Source organism: Morone saxatilis, unplaced genomic scaffold (assembly GCF_004916995.1).
Source record: "Morone saxatilis isolate NCDOM2014 unplaced genomic scaffold, NCSU_SB_2.0 Contig2, whole genome shotgun sequence".
Lineage (NCBI taxonomy): Eukaryota > Metazoa > Chordata > Actinopteri > Moronidae > Morone > Morone saxatilis.
Window position 1 is genome coordinate 22,406,690 of NW_023339762.1, and position 22,348 is coordinate 22,429,037.

Below are 22,348 nucleotides of genomic sequence, written 5' to 3' on the forward strand. Positions count from 1 at the left end.
GAGGAGACAAACAGCTCCGACGTGTCAGACGGATGCCAGCTGCCTCAGCCGGGGGAGACGACCCTCCGGCAGAGACCCGGGCCGCGGATGAGCCGGTGAACCATGCCACCGCACACAGTTGTAGTACTCGCAGTATATGCCGCACAGTGTCCCGTCACTCATCAGCAGATATTGAATGTGATTTGGCAGATGTTGTTTGACTCCATTAAACCCACAGTTTGAGTTGGCCTGCAATACAAACATAAATACCTGTGTTGTACTTCCTACACTTTACCTCATTGTAATTTTGACCTCTGCTCTTCCTGCTTTTTGTCTGCTCAGTGGGAAGCATGCCCAAAAAGACAACAGCAGTAATACAGTCTTATGTTTGTGCCAATTGAGTTTTAATGATGTCTGTAGCAGGAGATACTACATTCCAGCTCTGGTGTGTCCAGCTGTGTTGCCCGATGGGAATTTAGCCTTAACATCAACAACCGAACACACTCTTTTAAAGTCAGTTGAACCTGTTCGTGTTTTACTTCTCAGATGTTGTTTAAAGTGGTGACTCTAGATCAGTAGAGTTGATTCTGTTTTTGAATGTTGATGCCCCGTACGTGAAACTAAATTTTAAGGTACCTTTTGAAGTTGAAATGTCAGTGTTTAACACCCTTTTAGAGAATACGCTCAAACAAGCCTCGTGATACTTCTATCTCAGAGGCGTTCTCAGAGCAATTCGATTGGGAAAATCTGCTTAAAAAACTGTCTTTGTTTTATTAAATTCCTAGGAAAAAAAAAAGGGTCCAGCCTGCGGCACATCGGGAATTTACAGAGAAGTTGTGTCGGCGTGTAATTGGTAATTAAACTGCCGTGGCACATTTGGTTAAATGTTTCTACAAAGGTGGCGTTCATTCATTCATTCCATCAGATCTTTGTATCCAGTATCTGTTACAGTGCAGTTTACACTCTGCACTTTAATGTTGTACAAATTGTATTTATTGTGTTTTCATTACAACAAAGCACCAAGATATTTTAGATTTGTCTTTTAAGTAATATAAGTTTGACTGTTTAATTAAACATGTTTGTATTTAACATCAGGCAACATACAGTTTAATAAGGATAAGTGAAGTTACAGTTTGGACACTGATGCTGGTTGTTGTAGCTAATAAAGTAAAGGGGGTGCAGGAATGTTTGGTATATAGCTCCATATATTTAAGCTGTACTTCAGGGGGAGTTTAGGGTTTAAGCAAGTTTATGTAAGGCTGTGTACAAGTTGTGCTGATGTAGAATTTTCTACCAAAGAAATTGTTAAACTCATAATGTACTGTACTTATAAGCTGTCATATTAGATTCTATCATGCAGATGTTTCTTGAGTGTTATTTATGCTTTGAACAAATTAAATAAATATACAGCGGCACACTCCTGTTTCTTAATAATAAAGCAGGTCTAACTAACCCTAACTATTAACAGAATCTCTGTCTTTAGAAAAAAAAAGAGTCCTACAGCGACTGAGTTTAAGTCATTTTTGAGAACCAAACCATTTTTATGTTCAAAAGTTTGGTCAAATTAAGTAAATTTACTTTCCATTTACCATTTTGGAAAAATCAGATTTTTGAACAAAACAAAACAGCTTTTCAAAAGCTATCTTTAATGTTAGATTTATAACATTTTAACCAGATTTAACAGAAAAATACACTAATTACACATTTTCTTATTTATATTGATAAAATATAGTGAAATCAGAAAGCATAAAACAAACAGTTATCCAATATGATATAATGTCCATTAATCTAATCTAATAGTACCTTTATAGTGACTAATCAAACTCTATTACCTTAAAATGATCATTGTTGGAAATACAAGATTGTAAGTACTTGTTTTTCTGAACACTTACACTTATACAATAATTACTGTTTTTACATACTAGAACATGATGTACCTTTTAATATTATCCAAAAAAAATCCTTAAAAAAGTAACAGTTTAAATCAAGAATTATTTGGACAAATCTTTCTATTCTAAAAGATTCATGAAACTCAATCAAAGCTGATGTTAATAAGAACAGGGTCATTTGATGCAGCTTACTGTAACACCCGTGATATTTGAATAGAAAAATGATGTAGAGTGACAAGAAAAATACACACTCGTATTTCTGTGTAATATTTCAATAAAATGCACAGTTACATGGTTCGCAAACAATAAAGGTCAAGAAAGGAACTAATGTTTGGAATGATCTGCAATAAAAAGTCTTGACATCAACAACAATTGCATGGAAAGCTTGAATTCTACATTAAATGTATTTGTATTTTGAGAGGATCGGGAGCCTCAGTATGTCCACAGCGTAGTGTTCTGTTAGTGCTCTCTTTCCAGACAGACCAAACTACATCATAAAGATAGATGTGATAACTTCAGAAGAGCCTGGTTTTGTTATGGTACTTAAAATAACCACACATTTCCCTCCCAGCTCATTATTGCTGTGAGGAACCTTTTTCAGTTGGGTGAGGCAGAGGGCAGTTTAACAGACTTTAACATTATACAGCATTTTAGTGATGACACAGAAAGACGTCTTTATGATCACTGAACCTCTAGAATTTCTTAGAACACACACAATAAAGTAGTTGTTTTCAGCAGGAAGCTGAATTAAGGCTGGAAATAAAGTAGCTCAGTGTGTTCATGCCTTTTAAAATAATCACATTTCCAGTAAAAGGGCCTGTTTTAATCAATTTTCCTACATTTTGTTAGAAACGATTCAAAATGTGCAAAATGATACATTGTGGAATGACATTTAATCTTGTTTACAGCACATTTTCCTGGTACACGGAGGAATTAGAAAGCTGCACTCATGATCTGTTTCAGTTCAGAACCTTATGGCGATGATGTTACGGCCCATTAGCAGTCTTTATTCAAAGCCACAGCCCCAATCTATCAGATGAATTATGCATTGGTCTGGATAAGGAGTGCACTAATTGACTAAAACCATCCATCACTGGTATTAAAAAACCTCACTGTATTTAGCATCAGCAGGTACAGATATTATCCCAGACTCTGCTGGAACAAGAATTTTTGTAATGAGCTATATTCTCGGTCCCTCCACTGTAAAGTAAGAACTCACACATAACCTGTTGAGTTTATGCTGCCATCATGCTTGTTATGCGTCCTCTGACATTGCGGTCATTATACTACGGTATAGCCTCAGCAACAACTAACTGCATATTACATTGAATAGAAACTGTGAATGAATGTCTGCAAAATACACCACTAATATTTATTAAGTAGGAATACATGCTTGCCAGTACTGCTTTAATCCCACAGATACTACCTGTAAAATTCCCAATATATGTAAAATAATAGCAGAAAGAAAGCTGAAAAAAAACAGAAAATCCCTTATATTGTTGAGAAAAATAATAGCATATACAAAGTTTTACAAATTCAACATTTCACTCAGTGTATTCAAACATAAAAAAAAAACATTTTTTATTTCAGGATTCTAATTTCTTATTTTCACACAGGCCATGTTTTTGGACTACCTTTGGTCTTATATTAAAGCTCATACGACCGTCTTTACCATATATGGACCAGCCGTCAGCCTGATGTACAACACTCCACTCTAAGTGTTTCACTTGAATGTCACCATGTACTGCCAGGCCTCGCTACAGCTGAAAGTCACTTTGTTCCTTGACCCTAAATGTTGTGCTCCTCCTCAGCGTGTGCTTCCGTGACCTCTGCTGTAGTCTCACTCACTGCTTTTGACCCGCCATCTTCCTGTTCATCATCCGAGCTGTCCGCCCAGCGTCCGACCCTTCTTACTCCCTCGCCTACTACCGGGGCATTAAAGCAGGGGTTGTGGTCATAGATGACAAGTTTCAGCCCCTGCATGTGAGACAGGCATGGGAATCGACGTATTCTGTTCCGATCCACATCAATGACGGCTAGAAAGTGCATTTCCAGCAACACTGGTGGGAACTCTGCCAGCTGGTTCCCTGCAAGCCAGATACTTCTTAGCTCTTCCAACCCGCTAAGCTCTTTTGGTAAACTCTGTATTTGGTTATAACCGAGGTGCAGGGTCTTGAGATTAGAGAGCTGGCAAACCACCTCAGGAAAAACCGTGAAGCAATTAGTCTCCAGCCACAGAGTATTAAGTTCCTTGAGCTCTCCCAGTTCCCTGGGGAGACGATAAAGCCTGTTGTTACCCAGGTAAAGGATGCTGAGCTGGGGCAATCTGCAAACAGCTGCAGGGAGCTCTTCAAAGCAGTTAAAGTCAAGGGCCAGGAGCTGCAGTTTCTTCAGGCCTTGCAGTTCAGCCGGTAAGCTGCTGAGGTTGTTGTCACTCAGGTAGAGCTTCACCAGTTCATCAAAGACACAGGCAGTAACAGGCAGCCGACGCAACTGCCGGCTGCTCAGGTCCAGGGTCCGATCAAGTGGCATCTCCTTCAGGTCCCCCACCAAGAAGCGCTGGCAGCGCTCTGAGGGAATGAAGGCAATGACGCCTCGCATGGCGTTACCCATCTTGCTCGCTGTCTCACTGGTCCTAAACATCAATTTAGTGCCAGACAAGGGTTGCACTGGCGTCCTCAAGTAAATTTAATGGCATGCCATTAATGCTCCTCCACCGCCCCTCTGGAGTTATTGATCTTGATAATAAGAAAAAACAAAACAAGTTTGTAACAATGCATTGCATCACCATATGAAGCTGCACATAGCAGTAATTACATGATTATGATGCTGAATTACACCCTTTCATATGATGAAAGCCATGCCGAATAAGTATCTCCAATGGTCAACAAGAAAACAGAAAACACGATAGGTGTAAAGATGATCACAATGACAATTGAAAAACACCTACTTTCCAATGTTTTCCTGCTGATGTCCATGACTCTCAGCATCTCCTACAGTAAGCCATTTGTTTATCCAACTTAATGAGCTGAAAACGTATTGTATTCTCTGGGCAGATATTCCCCAGTGCAGTCCTCTCACTATCTCTCAGTGGCTGAGCTTTGCCCTGACTTTCATGGCGATAGCAACCACTAGCTGCTCTCTCCTCCCCATTTGTGCCTAATGACTTTCCCCCCTTCTTCTCTGAGATGATAGAGGTGGGAGAGAGAGAGACAGGAAGGGGCAGGGTGCCACGGATAAGCATAAGAAGTGCTTTGTGAGGAAAAAGCAGAGAAGGTCATTTACATTCTGTTTTAATCGTCCCGAACGCAGTTCTGGGTCTGTGCCACCGGGCCAGAAGAGCTCAGCCTCGACTGTGAAATAAAAGTGTTCGCAGGGAGACCAACAAAGGAGTTTATAGGTTGTTCTCTTAGATTGTGGGAAATCACTGGTTGTTTTGTTTCTGCAAGGAAGATAAATGAAGTTCAGTGAAGTCAGAGGAAAACTAAGAGGGGTACGGTAAGTGTGGTGGAGGGTCTAGGCTCTGTAGCTCTGTGTTTTGTCAGGAGTCGAAACTTGAGGTACATAGTTTTAAAAGTGGAATATAATTTCCTATTTATCTCTCTTTGGGGGCAGTCTGAACTGTGGCATGAAGAAGTGGCATGTCATCTCTACCTGCCTGAAGTGTGATTTGCCCCACGCTATCTTGCATACCTTCATTAGGGCTGTTTTCCAACTGAGATAAAAACCGAGAAGGAATTTCATTTTCCTTATCAGAAGGTTTGCCCCTTGTCTGTTTTCACTCACTGACAGACTGCTTTTAGCACTTGTCCTTCTCCTTATCCACTTACTGCCTGGAGGCCTCAAACAGGCAACACCACAACCCAGGGGGAGCACCACACAGAAAGAACCATGTGACTGTCACAGTAGGCCGTGTTCATGGCATACATTTTGATATGTCAGAGCAGGAATAGCACAGGTTTAATTAATGGTCCTATTATGTGATTACTGGAGCAATGCACTGGCGTCATCATTAATGTCATTACTTATGCCTGCCTATCCTGCTATGATAAGGCCAAATTAAAAAAATTCCTGCTGTGAAAAAGGTCTAGAAAGACTAATTTCTTGACAAACCGCCACTTTCTGTGTGCTGTGTGCTGTTTCCTGTGCTGGGAGATTATCTGGCCCCATGATCTGCTGTGTGGTAGTTTTATTAAACACAAATAAATGCAGGAATATACAACATGTAAGCGGAAATAATGATAGTCACAAAACTACATTTTGAAACAGGCTCCCCTCTTTAATACAGGAGATTAGAGCTTTGATTCTGTGCCCAAATCCGATTGGACCCGCCCCAACTTGTCGGGTTCAGACCCAAAAATGCTGTCGTAGGTTGGCTCGGACAGAATAAGATTTGTGTTTAATATTTTATTAATAATGACTGTAATTAATTAGTTTATAATTTATTTATTTCAATTACTTTATATACTATATTATATGCACAATGTAGTTTACTTTAGCTTGTAATAAACTATTCAAATTATTTATTTTAAGTGGAAATTCGAGTCAGGCTCAGGCCCAATCCTCCTTTTGTGGCCTTGGGCTTAGTTCAGACTCACACAGAATCTTTACAGGATCAGGTCGGGTCAGGCCTTGATTTTTTGGGCCCAATCAAAGCATTACAAGAAATCAGAATAATGCAGAAACCCGCCTTAAGGCCCTTATTATTATTATTATTATTATTATTATTATTATTATTATTATTATACTACCATTTAAACTAATTTAGCACAAACCAGTTGATACACAGTGAACCAGGAGCTTTAGTTGCACCTGGAGTTCTGGGGCCCCCTGGGGGCAGTTGCCTGCTTGGTTATCCAACTTAAAGTTTCCTGTATTCATTTCTGCTTTATTACCATCAAATTTCAATAAAAATCAGGATCCAATTAGAAGCAGGTCCCCTTTAGTAGCCTGGTGTGGATACATGTTTTGACAGATAAATGCAGGTTTCAGTTTAAAGCCTGGTCTGGATTTTATTTTATTCTTTGGATGTATAAAACTTCTTTAAGCCCACACATTGTTAGATTCTCCATAATTCAATAATTCAGTTAATTTGTACAGAAAACCAAGTATGAAATGAGTAATTCCTATTCCATATGTTACAGTAATATTCATATTTGATGTTATTTTCAGTAAGAGTTAAGTGATTTAAGCAAATAAAAGCCTAATAATTGAAGTTTTACAATATCACACTGAGGGCCTGGAGAGAAAACTACATTACTCTAACGTCACAGTCTCAGTTTCAAAATAATAATCTACATTATCTGAATATTCTGACATTATTACTGAAAGCACAGCACATTGTTTTCATAATGCAAGACACCTTATGATCACAGGAGGGAGGCAGACAGACAGTTCACTGCCCTCGTTTACATTCACTGCTAAATGCACAGAATATTTTTCAAAGGTTTTACTTTTATCTGTTAGGATGGGAGGAGGAGGGAGGGGGGGGCAGATAGGAGTGCACTTTCTTTCACATTCACACAGTTTTGTGTACGGAAGTGGTCAGGAAGGTTGTAAGGTCAAAGGGTAAAGGCTATCCCTCTTTCGATTCAGAGAGTACACACAGCCATCTTGGATCTAACGAAGAGAGAGAAATTGATGCGGTGAGGATATTTTACTGAGTTTTACGCCTCTTTAAATCGGCTCGGCGCACATTAAAGCCCCTCGACACGGACTGTGTGTCTCGCTGTTTGCCTCCGTTTGGACACAACCAGTGTTTTTCATTTTAGCCTTTAGCTCCTGCAGATTGTCGCTGCAGCTGCTTGGCTGCAGACTGAGCCGAGAAAACGGCCAGCTGACTGGATATATGGAGGCAGAGAGGGCCCCAGATTACTGCCCCACACTGCCCCGCTGCTCGGTAGCTCAGGCCGGGGCTGTTTTTGCAGAGTTGAAAGGTGTCGGTGTGTTGTGTAGCTCCTCGGTAAGGTAGATAAAGCTAACACAGATTGATTACAAGTCGGCTAATGTTAGCGACACTGGGGATTGGCTAACTAGCATGTTAGCATTGGTATTTATTTCCTTCAGCAGTGTTAATGTGTGTAACTTATTCAGCACTGGAGACTTTGTTAATGCAGCATACAGGTTTTTTTTCGGGAGAGAGTTTAAGTAAAACACACGTTTAGTTCTTTGGTCAGTGATTTATTTAATGCATGTTGTGGATCAGTTTATTTTGTCATGGAAAAGTTCAACATCTCCATCCCCATATGCGTGTGCATCTTTACAAAGTAGACACACACTGGTCCAAACTTTTATTTTAGCAGCCCCAACAGCAAAAAACATGGCAAACAAATGAGTGAATGTTGTACTCACTTTATTTGAGGGTGTACTCAGAAAATATTGTCCTTGTGTATTAAAAAGTTGAGTAAATATGAAGAGTTGTATAGGGTCAGTGAAGTGCTGGGAGAAGCAGATGTAGAGTAAATACTGTCAATAATGATACAGTTTTATCTTAATGGCTCTACAACAGTCAAACATGTAGTTTCACTGAGATATTTGCAACATTAAGTTTTTAAAGAGGAATCTGGTTTTTTAGATTCGAAATGTGAAGATCACTATGAAACTGTATAGAATAGGATCAGCTTTATTTTTCATACACAATCATACCACGTATAGTGAACCTATTTGTCTGCATTTAACCCATCCTGAGTACCAGGAGCAGTGGGCAGCCAGCTCCACATCTGAGCCAGTGCCTCTGATCATGGGCACTGACTGGAGATTCAACCTAACATACATGTTTTGTGATGTATTTGTGCTGGTTCAGTTGTTCTTTTTCTCACTTTAACAGCAGCTCCGCTCTCTCTTCAGGTGACGAAAGGCATGTTTGGTGCTAGAAAGAAATTTGTAGAGTTCGTCGAGGTTGTCGATAACGACTTTACCGATGAAAGCATGTACTACAACCAGCCGTCGATGTTCCCACATCGGTCGGACAAAGATGTGAGTTTCTTCCCCCGTATGTGCACATTTATTTATTCCAGTGAACACCAGAGGAGACGTTTTTCTAGTGGTCTTACTCTCTCCTGTCCTCAAATGTTTTCTTTCAGATGCTGTCCTCTCCCTCGCCATCGTCGTCAGGTCAGCTATCGCAACTTGGTGCAAGTTTGTACGGTCCACAAAGTAAGTGTTTATTTTGTTCCCGCAGTCACTCACATAGCTGTTTTCTCATATGTAGCATATGAGTGCAGTTGAGACTATCAGTCTTTTATGAAGAACGTTAGCGGATAAAACCAAAGTTACTGAGTTGAGTTTGAATGTGGAAGAATCTCCTCTGAGTTATAGTCTTTCTGTTTTTCCTTATTTTTCTTCTAAATCTTCCTGCAGGTGCACTCGGCTTCTCGGTGAGGGGCATGGGGAACAATACGCCTCAATTAAACCGAAATCTAACGCAAGGCACACAACTACCAAGTCATATCACCCCCACAACGGGGGTCCCCACCATGTCCCTCCATACTCCTCCATCACCAAGCAGGTTAGTACGGAGGTGTTCGCTTGCTTGCAGGCTCAGTTCGGACGCACACCTATGTGGTTTATAACAGTGAATAAAACCTGGGGAAAGAAATGGCAATGACCTGATGATGATGATGATGATGTTGTTACAGGGGGACGTTGCCGATGAACTCGAGAAACATGCTGAACCACTCTCAGGTCGGTCAAGGCATCGGAATGAGCGGCAGGACCAATAGTATGGGCAGCTCGGGGCTGGGCAGCCCCAACCGCAGCTCGCCCAGTATCATCTGTATGCCCAAACAGCAACCAGCACGCCAGCCATTCACCATAAACAGGTAGACGCATCCTGTATAACTCACACAAGTTAACGTTTAGAGGCTGAAAGCTTATCTCTCTCTCTTTTTGGTTTTCTTTTTTATCTGTGCAGCATGTCAGGATTTGGGATGAACCGCAATCAGGCTTTTGGGATGAACAACTCGTTATCAAGCAACATCTTCAACGGCACAGGTTAGTGTGTTTGAGCCCGGTGGGTGTACCAAGGGATCATTAGTCTGGGGTTTTATTTAATTGTACGCTCCTGGAAATGTGTCGTCTTGAAGCAAGAAGATCAGCTGGAACTGATCTGGCTCCTTTGAAAACACTTGGGTCATTTTGTTGGTGAAACTTTGTAAAAGTAAAATACATTTCTGTAAAAACAGTGAAGGTAACATCATCGTATCAGTTTATATTTGGCTTTTAAAACAGAGCGAGTGTAGTAGTATAATAATGGCTTTATTAATAATAGTAGTGTTTACAGTTAGAAACAGGAATGACTTGTTAAACTTAGTTATCAAGTTAATAATTGCCACATTATTACACAGATAAATTGCGTTGAAGGTGTTAGTACGAATTACAAGTTCCTAACCTTCCTATTGCTGCAGATGGGAGTGAAAATGTAACGGGACTGGATCTGTCAGACTTCCCCGCGTTAGCAGACAGGAGTCGGAGAGAAGGGACTGGAAACCCAACACCGGTGCTCAACCCACTGGCTGGACGGGCTCCTTATGGTAGGCCATTAGGCCCAAGAAAATGTCTTATTCTTACACAAGCAATAGGCAGTAGGTTCCCTTAGGAGAGGAAAAGCTTCTTGATTGGGTTTCATAACACTAGCCATGGCTTTGTTTTAATGCACAGAGATGTGAATTGCGTATGATACCCTTTTGTTTTGATTTGTTGCTTATTACACTTTGGGGAATTATAATCTTTACTTCACTGTGTTCATCATCAAGTTGGCATGGTGACGAAGCCATCAACTGAACAGACACAGGATTTCTCCATCCATAACGAGGACTTCCCTGCACTGCCTGGCCCAAACTATAAGGACCCCACGTTGAACAATGACGACAGCAAAACTGTAAGTGTGAGCCAGGATGTGTGTGTGTGTGTGTGTGTCAAGGTTACACATCAAGGAGAGTTATTTATGATGAATGTTACTTTTCTGTATTTTAAACAGTTTTTTCTTTGTTTGTAGAACTTGAACTCCACAAGCAAGAGCACATCCAATGCAGATGGGCCCAAGTTCCCCGGAGACAAGACGGCCTCAGCACAGAACAACAACCAGAAGAAAGGGATCCAGGTGTTGCCCGATGGTGAGACCTCTCAGCCAATCGTATCGCTCCAATTCCACTGAGACATCCCTTCTTAATCGCACAACTTGGGTGAGGCAGTTGGGCTCTCTACCCTGCATTTGGTGTTAGATAATTATTGGATAGGCTACAGTGAGGGAACCAAAAGAATATGTTCAGTATGATACAGACCCATCATCATCTTTCCATTAGTCTGTCTGTGGCCATCAGTTGTTAAAAAATAATTGGCTTGGTTTGCTCTCCAATGCGTGCACAGAGTGTGGTTTAGAAATATGGAGGTAATGTATTGACAGTAAGTATTAACTGTCGATCACAGCCCAGTTTCCGTAGTCTGTTGAACTCTGAATTATTCTGCTGCTGCTGCAGGTCGGGTGACGAACATTCCCTCAGGAATGGTGACAGACCAATTCGGCATGATTGGTCTGTTGACATTTATCCGGGCAGCAGAGACCGATCCGGGAATGGTCCATCTGGCGCTAGGAAGTGACCTCACAACACTGGGACTCAACTTAAACTCACCGGAGTAAGAGAGCTGTTCTACCTTAAATACACTTACTTTTAAGGGTTTCCTTAGCCAGTAAATGTATGCCATTTTTTTGGCTGGTAAAACATGTAGTCAATGAAAAATGAAAATGGGATTAATACAATAAATCAATAGTACAGTAATGAATGAATGTTATATTATAATACATATTTAAATTTGTGAAGCTTTCCTAGTTAAACGCTTAAGCCCTTTTTTACTGGCATGCCACTTTTACACAGAATTCTTTACAGTAATTTAGCAGTATTGTAATCACCAGTGGAGCACACTTAAAACACTAATTATATGGAAAAATACACTGCAATTGGAAATTTATTTTTACACAATATGTGACAACTTTTTGCCGAAAAAGTAAAATAGCAGTTGCAATTATAGTTACTGATTACTTTGTTGTTTTTTCGGGGTAGTTTCCAGATTGGTCGCTTAAGTTTCAGGGTCCATGAATTTAAAAGTGCTTAAATATACAGCGAGTTCAAGGGTCTTTCTCAGGAGAGTCCAGTGTCCTTCCTTTTGACTGCATTTTCTGTATCAATGCGTTGGTTTAAATGGTTGTTTTGTTAGTTTGTACTGTACTTTTGGTCTAAAATGTGTATAGCAAATGTGTTTTGACAGTGACAAGAACTTACTGCAACTTTCTTCCCTGACAGAAACTTGTACCCCAAGTTCGCCTCTCCTTGGGCTTCATCACCGTGTCGACCTCAAGACATTGGTAAGATAATAACGTGAAGTATGTGGGGGGCTTTTTTTATTGGTTTTTAATTACCTTATTTTAGTGATAGTTTGGCGGTTCCGATTAGCCTTTAAGATTTGGCAGAGTCGAAGCCAGTCTGACACGAAGGATTGTTAGGAAGCAGATGAAGCCTCCTCATGTAGCTGCACACTTAATTCCCACAATAATCTCAAGTTTTTTAAAACAGCAGTGTTAGTGTTCTGTTTGTGATTGGATGACTTTTGTTTATAAGGAAAGCTTGAAAGTGAGGTTGTCTGTCAGTATCAGTATGCTCTGTTAGTACAAAGTAACTGACAGTCGATTCCAAGCGGGGATTTGTATTCAATAAGCAATTAGAAGCAAAACATTCACATATGGCAACTTGATGAGTGCTAATTTAATTAATTAATTCTCAATTATAATTATTTTCAATGTTTGTTGTTGAGATCTATGGTAATTGGCATCCTAGTTAATGTGGCCCACTACAGCGTGAGTTTGTCATTTGCTTGTGAGTGTTTTAGTACGACATGATGATTTTTATTGTGTTAAAGAGCATGAATGTTCACATCTCTCTATTGGCAGTGACCTGAGAAAAGTTACATGTGTTGTAGTCTGCTGACTTACTTGTGCTGTCCTTTTCAGACTTCCATGTTCCCTCTGAATACTTAACCAATATCCACATAAGGGACAAGGTAATTATGAGCTTCAGCACACTGCCACAATGTACGGTTGCAGTCTTCAGGTAGTACACACAACAAACTCTCCTCATTCTCTCCTGTCCTGCTTCTAGTTGGCTGCAATTAAACTGGCTCGATACGGTGAAGACCTGTTGTTCTACCTGTACTACATGAATGGAGGAGATCTGCTACAGCTTCTGGCAGCAGTAGAGCTGTGAGTACTTGTGCTGCAGGAATATTGTCTACCTGTTTAGTTCACACTGTCTGGACATTCATGTTTTTTTGGTATTCAACTTTGATAACTTCACTCTACAGCTTTAACCGGGACTGGAGGTACCACAAAGAGGAGCGGGTTTGGATAACAAGAGCGCCTGGCATGGAGCCTACACTGAAGACCAACGCCTACGAGAGGGGAACCTACTACTTTTTTGATTGTCTTAACTGGAGGAAAGTAGCCAAGGTAAGAGTTTGTCTTTCTGCTGCCTTTCTGCGTTAACTATATCTGGCGACATGGCATCTGTGATACGCTTTACTGACTTCTTGTTGTCTGCTGGACGTTTTCCTATCATGTTGAAATTGTGTCTGCATCTCTAAGGAATTTCATCTGGAGTATGACAAGCTGGAAGAGAGGCCACACGTGCCAACAACATTCAACTACAACCCAGCCCAGCAGGCCTTCTAAGGCCCGACCAGTCCAAAGGCCACAGCTGTTCCTGTTCCTCCACACAACACTGTTGTCCAGGAGGGGCGCTGTGGTTCACACAACTTGGTTTTTATTCCTTGAGGATTTGGCTGCGGGGCTCGTCGCCACCATCAAAACTGCCCTGCCTTTCCGAAATTACATGCTGCCCAAAACACCAACACTTGTTCTGTTTTTATTCTTTATGTTCCTCCTGTTTTTGTTTTTTTTTTGTCTTGTTTTGAGCAGGGTCTGTGTTATGTTTACGTCTCTGAATCTGAAGCCTGTTTTCTTGCAGAAAAGGAGGACTGACCTTGTGGCACAGGACAGTGACAGAACAAGGGTTACGCCTCGTATTCACAACAAGTGTTAAGAACAGAAAAAAAGTCAGGGAAAGCAAAGTTAACATCCTCAGACGCAAGTGAAAGGGTGAAAGAAATGCAATGTTTATTGTTGCACTATATTTAGTAATAAAAGAACACAAAATTTGTTTGTGATTTTTTTTTATGTGAACACTCCCTGAAAATATTTTTTCCATTTTTTGTTATGGGTCAGGGGGTTCATGCAACCTTTCCACATGCATCCCTTTTCATCTCGCTCTTTTTTTTTTCCCTTCCTTCCATTTGCATTGATTCCAACCTCTGTGTTTGCACCAACAAACCTGTTTTCTGTCTCATTCTCTGTTCCTTCCTCTCTGTTTGTCTCTCTCTCTGAGTTCTGTGCCAGTTGAACATGGACACATATCTGGGAGACTACTTTCGGTTTCCACAAATGTGGACAAATCCTCGCAGAGGCTAAACAGCTACACGATGTTGCTCCAGAGCAAACAAAACACTTTCCAGTCTTTGTTACAATTTTGTAAGAAATGTGTAAATTTTTTGTTTCTTTGCATCACATAAAGTAGTATATGTATGTACGAATGTGTATATATGATTGCTATATATATATATATATATATCTATATGTATGTGTGTATATATATATATATATATATATATGTGACATCTATTTTGGAAGAAATTTTGCCCTGCCTTGTACCTCGTTTTTATGAGGTGAGCATGGATGCAATATGTGGACGTAACAGGACATTTCTGGATCTGCTGGACAGGGTGTCACATGGCACTGCGGGCACTTAAATCAAAATAATACAAAATTAAAATGTCATTTAAGGAAAGGCCTGACTCTTAGCCAAAAATAAAAAAATACATAAACATGGAGATCATCCCCCAACTTACGAGTCCAAAGCTAAAGAAGGGATGTATTTCAATTTAAGCTGTTTGAACAGCAGTGAGCAGCAGCATTTCATAGGAAACGGAAAAATGACAATTTGAGGAGAAAAAAAATCCAGACCAATCTTGTATTTTCTGAAGTTAAAAGCTTCTTTTCTTTGTATTAAAGCAGAAAAGGCTTTCCTGAACCACCGTGTGTGTGCTTTGTTTTTTTGTTCTTTTCAAAGTCAGGGATCCCTCATTAAGTTCAGCTGCTCTCCTGGAGTCAGTTTTATTATTTATGTGCACATTTGCAGGCAGAATCTGCCCCTCATTTCATCCAAGGAAGACATGAACATGTAAAATAAATTTTTTATATACGCAGGTTTAACATTCACACTGGGAAACATCTATTGCAGACAATAGGAATATAATCTGCACTTTAAGAACATTTCCAGAATCTTAACATTGAAGGATTTGGTTTGTTTGAGACAAATTCTGTTGGAAGTGTAAGTTTTATTAGTCTTTACAGACAAATTTCTCCTTAAGCAAGTTAATTCATGGAATGTAACTTTGACCAAATTATGGCCTAATTTTCACATGTACCACATGTTGAAAGATACAAAATTGGAAAATAAAAATGTAATGATATATCTCCAGTGCTGCAGAGAAATGATGAAACCCGTGCAGCTCTCCAGAATATTATGTTTGGATGTATTATTTCTAAATTAATTAGGCTATCAAAACAAGTATCCACAGTTAAGAAAGGCACATACACGCCTTAATATCAGACAATGTATAAAATGGACAAAACAAAAAATCTGCAGTAGACAAATATGGCACACAAACATAAGATTATACACTGAACATTCTCGAGTCCTCATTACTGTGCTATTATCTACAGAGGCATTAAGAACAGAGCTGCCATTAAATGCCATGAATAATCACAATTAGTACATTGCTACATTTTTTTTTTTGTAGGTGTCCAAAGTCTTGAAATCAAAACAGAGATGCAAATTAGCCATTGATTGAACTGGTCTATGATCAGCAGAGGACACACATACAGTGGCGGCTTCTACTGTAGAAAAATAATCCAGTCCATCCAGACTGAATGTATAAGTATCAAAAGGCAGTGTGGCAAAGGAGAGGGTTCACTTTTACCTTACACTTGTTTCACCACCTGACCTTTTCAAATTGCAGTTGCTTGTGTAAATTCTACAAATTCAAACTGAATTTATTTAGATGCTGCAAACACTTAAAAGCTGTGGGATGTTACATTGATGTTTCTGTAGAATGGAAAACAAAACCAAAAAAAAAGACACTTCCTGCAGTAGCACTTTCAGTACACATTCTTTCTCTAATGAAGATGATCACTTTGTCTTAAAAACAATATCCTTCAAAGTCTTGTTTTGTCCAGTTTCCAGTCATTTCTTCCTAAACCACACACACACACACACCACACAACACACCACACCACACACCAACACACACACACACACACGACACAACAACACACACCACACACACACACCACACACACACACACACACAGCAGCAGACCAAACCGGGCGCACCACACACACACACACACACTTCAGTGCAGTCTGCTGCAGGAGATCTTCTCTTCACACTTCCATCTGCCCTGGTGCTTATCCCCTCCATTTTACAGTGCTCTTCAAGTTATGATCTCACAGTGGGGGTCACTTTGAGGCAGGTTCAGTGGGGGTTGAGCCTGGTTTGGTAGCTTCTTCTGTTGGAGAAAATTATTTGTTATCAGTTATCTAAAGGAGGATGAAGACACAGAAACCTCACCCTTCATTAACCAGGATACCATCTTTCATTCTATCTATGTAAAGTCATCTACAAAAAGCCTGTGTAACAGCGTGGGTGTACCAGTGCTTGCATAATTAAAAGACTCCATCAATCATCACAACACCACCTCACCTTTATCTTTCTTCTCCTGAGTCTCCTCGGCTGCAGTCTTGTCGGCTCTGAAGAAGATCCGGGCGCTGCTTAATGAGAAGTGGAGCAGCTCAAACTCCTAAAATGAAAAGAGACAAAATAGATCAGACTGAACAATTACAGGTTTTCAGACGTGGACAGAGACGTGAGGTAAAGATGCAGTGTAAGGTAAAACGGGACAGGTGTACACAGGTGTTCTCAAAACAACAGGTTAGTTTTTGTAGTTTCACCTGAATTGGCCTGCTGAGCAGCTGAAGTAGCAGCAGAGTCTGTGACACAGCTCATAGAGGCAATTAAGGTACTTTAAAACTCTTGGTGCACAATTGATGCCATTTGCATCTAAGTTTATACTCAAACACAAATTTAAGCACTCAGACCTGATGCAATTTTTCCATTTCAGTTTGACTTTCCCTTTCAGAGGATATAATTATCTCTACATGTCCACTATAAATCAGCTTAGAAATCATAGAAAAATGATTTCCTTAAAATTCCAGAACCTGCCTGAGAATTATGTTTTAAAGTTTTCTTAAGTATCAATGTAATGTAGTGATAGCAGTCTGTATATACACATATTTATTGCAAACAGGAACAGCTAAAATCTAGTTCGGCATACTACACATCTTCTTTAACCACACAATAGAGGCTGTACCTGAAGGTAGATATCCAGCCTTTTCTGAGTGAGGTTCATTGTTTGCAGCAATTTTTCATCTTGGCTGGTAGACGTGACGTTCTGCTCCTTCACCACAGCATTCATCTCCTTCTTGTACTTATCCCTGACGGCCTGGAACCAGTGCAGAGAGTCAAACTCCAGATACTGGTCCAGCAGCTTCAGAATGTATGCCACACCTGAGAGAGCAAGAGATACAGCAGTAAAAGAGAGTGTAGATCATTGAATTGATGTTGTACAGTACATACTTCAGTTATGTGTAATGTATCACCACTCACCCATAGCAAAGCCGTCATCTGTGAAAGCAGCTCCACTTTTGTTCTTCTTGTTGAGTTTCTCTTTGCAGCCGATGGAGTGTTCCACGAAATTCACCGTCTATGGAAGAGATTTGTTGTTACTGAAAGTGCTACACATGCAACGATGAAGAACAGTCGAGAAAAATTAAAACACTGCAGAGACAGTGGCCGAACACAAATAGAAAGAGAAAAAAAGCGCGACTGGTTGTATGATAGAAACAAATGAAAAGTCTTGACACTGACCAGTGGAGGTACAATCATGTAGAAGTTCCTCAGGTGCATATTCTTGGCACTGCGAAACTCAGGCGCAAACACCGCCACCAGCATCTTGAAGTACTCAGTCCCCTCGGCAGAGTTGCTGGTCAGATCTCCCAGCACTGAATCTAGGACACTGGAAATGACACATAGCAGTTAATCATGAGGATTTTTCTAGCTGTGGGGCCCTCTGCAGGTTTAAAAATGGAAACACACTGAAAATATCTTCACATTACAGTATTTGACCATAGACAACAACTGGAGCACAGTTTGTGTGCATGACATGATTATTATCATGATAATCTACAGAAAAGACAGAAATAGGGTGATCCTAGGCAAAGACTGAAGTTATAATTTAGAAACATTAAATGCTTTTATAATGCTCTACCCAGCAGCTTTCTGTGTCTCCTCTGACAGGCCTTCCTCTTTCACCAGCTCTTCAAAGTTGACTATGTCCTCCAGATCAGGGACGAACCTGCAGTGGTCACAGACATAAAAACATACTAATGAGATATTACAGAAAATACTTCAGTGAGCATGAGTTTTAATCAGGTTTAATCTCATATGTACTACATAAAAAAAACATTAATGAATCTAGTTAATCAGGCTTTTCTCAGACTAATTCAGCCAAAGCCATATTAACATAGCAGGGGAGCACAAACATAACCAGCACTTGAACAACTCTCCTTTTACCTGATCGCACTGCTGCAACAGTGGAGGCCTCCAGAACGGATCATACGCACATAGCCCATGGCATTACCTGAAAGGAAACAGTAAAATTGGTGTTGGTTTATATATGCCTGAACCTGCAGTTGAATCTTTAAGATTATAGGCTAAGAAATAGATCAACAACATTAAGGTGTTTTTTCTCACCAATCTGGCTGATGAGCTGTCTGAACTGGTCCAGGTAGCTCTGTCCATCAGGAGTGATGCCCAACTTCCTGATGCCACGGTTGAACTTCTCCGCTCGCTCAAATGGGTACTACAACAAAAACACGGACGACTACGGCTGAACAAGAGCTGGAAGGGAACTACGTTATTGTGCCTGGTGATATGATAATGCAGTATTTTTATTTTAAATTTTTGTCTTTCAGGGGGTTATTACGGGAGGATTAGACGGCTAAACTAGTTCCGAGAACAGAAAATCTAGAAAATCCTCTGTTCCTGGGACTGGATTTACTAAAAGTCTGTGTCTATTGACATTGAAAACTTAAAATGCTTATTGGCAGGCTAATTTCAGCTTAACATCTTTGGCTCAGGCTAGTTTCCAGCCCTCACATGTTGGGACTTAACTGGCGTTACAACCAATCTGACCAACTAAACACTTTCTGCAAAAGGTGCAAAATTCTCCATCTGTCCATTTTGCTTTGTTGTGTAACTGGTGTGTTAAAATGAATGGCCGGCCACTGAGCCTTTTCCTACCTTCTGATCTGACTGGTCCTTTGTTTCTCTGAAGAAGCGGATGTCTTTGATGAGTCTTGACTTTATGTGTTCATCATACATAAACTGGCTGAAGATGTAGAACTTCTTCCGTAGGAACTGGTAGGTGAAATTCACCTGATGAGAAGAAGAGAGGAGAGAACAGGTGAGACACACACACACACTCACGTCTAAGAGGAAAGGAACAAATGTTTGAAAGACTGAAACACACACCACTGCCGTCCCTGCAAACTCACCGTAGTGTTCATAATGCCTGTGCCGTGGGTCCGGATGGAGTTGGCGATGTGACGGATGTTGATGGTGTTCAAGTGCTTGTTGTTACTTGCCTTCTCTATGAAGATCTATTGTACAGCAAAAACTGTATATAATGCACAGACAACTGCTTGGTTCAAGACAGAGAAGGTGAATAAGGAAGCTAACAAGTCTCACCTGGTTGTTGAGGTTATAAAGGTAGCGTGAGACGAAAACGTGGATGTTCCTCATTATCTCCAGAACGTCCAAACCCTGATGAGAACACACAGGGGATTCAGTTAATCAGCCATTTCTCACCTTTACTTCTTTAAATAAAAACTCCCCCTCTGTCATAATGTGTAAAGCTGTGAGCACACAGACCTGCTCCAGGGTCTGGCTGGGCAGGTGAGCCTCAGTCATCGTAAGTCCATAGCGCTGCGTGGCGAGGTTTCTCATCTCACTGTAGGTGGCCCAGTCATGCAGAGCGACAGTGGTTAGGTTGTAGAAGGTTTTATCCAGGTAGTGGGTCACATAGGCTGCAGGGACATGAAAAACAGGACAAATAATTATGTCAGTTTCGGTAAGGGTATAATTTTTCAGCAGGTGTCAGCATTACACATCAGTACACTTCTTTTACACTGACATGACCAAATTTCACTTTACACATTTTAGACTGCATCTAAAATTTGCAGCTTTTTCCTTCAAGTAATTGTAGTAGATGCTATTAGAAAATGCCTAAGATGATGATAAAAATGAGCTGTATCAATGATAAGAAATCAAATCCCAGTTTGTCAGCACCTTTGATATGAAGGAAGCGGTTGAAGAATCGGATTGGTTTGAGGGAGAAGAAGTGGGCCAGGTCCTTCATGCCAACTTTGAAAGGGTTCCTGTCGTCCAGCTTCAGGTGGGTGTGAACAGAGAGACGCAGGTCCTTCTCAATCTCCTTACACAGCTTGTCCAGCAGGTGCTGCAAGAGTCAGATGCCAGAAATAATGAGAACAGTGTTCAGGATGTGATGTAATCTGTTTGATTTGCACAACAGGATTAAACGTTGACACTTGTACATCAAACTCTATGCTTCTCACGTTATCTCCTAAAACCTCCATTTCATTTGGCAGCTTTATTTCATCTGTTCTCACCTCGTTGAACACCTCCATGATCTCCTTGTCGTAGCTCTCCAGCAGCTGGTCACATGACTCCATGTGTTTGGCGTGCAACATGGAGGGCACACTGTCCCTCAGCGCACTAAACATGTACTGCTCAGGCAAAAAAACAGGTAACAATTAGAACCAAATTATAAACAAAGAGACAACAGTTTCTAAAAGTAAGAAGAGTATTGTGGTAAAGCAGTAAAATCCCAACTTCAAAAATTCATTGTAGGTTCTCCTAAAAAGGTCCAGTGTGTAACATTTAGGAGAATCTATTGGCCGAAATTCAAGATAATTCAAAGATTCATAAGAATTGTTGTGTTTTTGTTACTTTAGAAAGAGCCATTTTATCTACAGACTCTGCGGGTTGCCTTCCATGGAGTCCGCCCAGAACAGTCAAACCAAAAACTGGCTCTAGATGGGGCCGTTTGTGTTTTTGGCACATTTTGTGGCCCTTGTAGTTTCTCCCTTGCGCTTGGAAAGGGAGGGTGAAACGAGTTGAGAATCTCAACGAGAACTACACCACTAAATGCCACTAAATCTTACACACTGGTCGTTTAAATTAATGAGTAAATATAAATAAAATAGCCCCCTTAAATGAGCAAGCTAAATCAACATAAAAGAAGCCCTCTGTGACCCTTGGTTACAGTCTGCTTACATGTATTCGTGCTGCGTCCACAGCGTTGTCGTAGACATCATCTAGGTAGATCGGAAACACAGCTCGGTGCCAGTAAAGAAAACTACAGTCACACTGCAGCTTTACCCTGGGAAATAAAGGTAACATCAAATTACTTACATGAACATGAATACAAGGATTTGTGCCAAGAAGTTATACCCAGTTAAGTTAAGTTTGTGTGCCAGAAATACTGGTTTTCGCCTGTTCTCAGAGATTTCTGACTATAAGGACTGACATCACAGCACACCACTGGGTTTTTATTAGACAAGATGTTGAAAGCTGTCTGTCACACTGGCTCCACACCAAGCAGTAACGTATGGAAGTTTTCTTCACTGCCTGGAGGGTTAGGCACTCTGCCATCTCTTGGCAGACAGAGCAAAAACACATTGCATCATGCACTGACTAGAAGTTTTGTACTCGAAATTTTGTTTCCTACCTTTCGCTCAGCTCACTAATCAGATCCAGCTTCTTCAGCACAAGCTGCAGGGGAAGCAGCTCCTCATCTTTGAAAGTTTTCTACAAGACAGAAAGAGCTTTCAATGCCAAGCTAGGAATCAAATTAAATACAAAAGTAAACAGAAGTGTCTGTATCCAATCATCAGCCAACTTAACTCTCGACATACCAGCTGAGTCCCGACACACAGTGCCAGAGACACCACTAGGCGTCGCTCCTTTGTGCTGGGTCCACTCAGAGCATTTTCTGCCAGCACCAAAGATGACAGCACATCCAGCCGCTGCTCGCTGTACTTCTTGTCAGAGATCACCCTTTTCTTCAGGGAGAAAAAGTGTCACATAAATAATTAATAATAAAACAAAAACATTCTAGGCCAGGTCTCCCTCGAATAAGATATGTAACTTTTCAAGGGAATTCCTGGTTAAAT

At 40.6% G+C, this 22,348-nt stretch overlaps 4 protein-coding genes across 4 annotated transcripts in view; 2 read left to right on the forward strand and 2 right to left on the reverse strand.

Annotated features, from left to right (window-relative positions):
- LOC118330644 (seipin-like) overlaps nucleotides 1-1,394 on the forward strand; it is a gene marked incomplete in the record, with an annotated part of 2,942 nt that extends 1,548 nt beyond the window's left edge. Inside the window, 1 exon segment of the mRNA XM_035665270.1 lies at nucleotides 1-1,394. Within this exon segment, the coding sequence (XP_035521163.1) occupies nucleotides 1-99 (99 nt within the window).
- The window catches only part of washc4 (WASH complex subunit 4), a 31,695-nt gene that overhangs the window by 3,394 nt on the left and 5,953 nt on the right, over nucleotides 1-22,348 (reverse strand). The window contains exons 17-33 of the mRNA XM_035665265.1: nucleotides 22,091-22,237; nucleotides 21,904-21,983; nucleotides 21,450-21,555; nucleotides 20,783-20,899; nucleotides 20,442-20,610; nucleotides 20,025-20,179; nucleotides 19,842-19,916; nucleotides 19,649-19,753; nucleotides 19,395-19,529; nucleotides 18,846-18,954; nucleotides 18,666-18,732; nucleotides 18,361-18,447; nucleotides 17,961-18,108; nucleotides 17,700-17,796; nucleotides 17,404-17,600; nucleotides 16,737-16,833; nucleotides 16,367-16,542 (exon numbers count right to left, since the gene is read on the reverse strand). Coding sequence (XP_035521158.1) covers nucleotides 16,493-16,542; nucleotides 16,737-16,833; nucleotides 17,404-17,600; nucleotides 17,700-17,796; nucleotides 17,961-18,108; nucleotides 18,361-18,447; nucleotides 18,666-18,732; nucleotides 18,846-18,954; nucleotides 19,395-19,529; nucleotides 19,649-19,753; nucleotides 19,842-19,916; nucleotides 20,025-20,179; nucleotides 20,442-20,610; nucleotides 20,783-20,899; nucleotides 21,450-21,555; nucleotides 21,904-21,983; nucleotides 22,091-22,237 — 1,941 coding nt within the window. The 3' untranslated portion in view covers nucleotides 16,367-16,492. The remainder of the gene's footprint in view (nucleotides 1-16,366; nucleotides 16,543-16,736; nucleotides 16,834-17,403; nucleotides 17,601-17,699; nucleotides 17,797-17,960; nucleotides 18,109-18,360; nucleotides 18,448-18,665; nucleotides 18,733-18,845; nucleotides 18,955-19,394; nucleotides 19,530-19,648; nucleotides 19,754-19,841; nucleotides 19,917-20,024; nucleotides 20,180-20,441; nucleotides 20,611-20,782; nucleotides 20,900-21,449; nucleotides 21,556-21,903; nucleotides 21,984-22,090; nucleotides 22,238-22,348) is intronic.
- Nucleotides 1,606-5,013, reverse strand: lrrc10 (leucine rich repeat containing 10). The gene is made up of 2 exons (XM_035665271.1): nucleotides 4,819-5,013; nucleotides 1,606-4,606 (listed from the first exon to the last, which is right to left on the reverse strand). Exon 2 carries the CDS (start codon nucleotides 4,509-4,511, stop codon nucleotides 3,657-3,659), a length of 855 nt encoding a protein of 284 aa, XP_035521164.1. The 5' UTR covers nucleotides 4,512-4,606; nucleotides 4,819-5,013; the 3' UTR covers nucleotides 1,606-3,656.
- Nucleotides 7,410-15,001, forward strand: cnot2 (CCR4-NOT transcription complex, subunit 2). Its single transcript, XM_035665269.1, has 15 exons — nucleotides 7,410-7,513; nucleotides 8,715-8,843; nucleotides 8,951-9,023; nucleotides 9,228-9,375; nucleotides 9,506-9,688; nucleotides 9,781-9,860; nucleotides 10,274-10,399; nucleotides 10,622-10,746; nucleotides 10,864-10,981; nucleotides 11,345-11,501; nucleotides 12,167-12,228; nucleotides 12,871-12,920; nucleotides 13,019-13,119; nucleotides 13,221-13,365; nucleotides 13,501-15,001. Exons 2-15 carry the CDS (start codon nucleotides 8,727-8,729, stop codon nucleotides 13,585-13,587), a joined length of 1,572 nt encoding a protein of 523 aa, XP_035521162.1. The 5' UTR covers nucleotides 7,410-7,513; nucleotides 8,715-8,726; the 3' UTR covers nucleotides 13,588-15,001.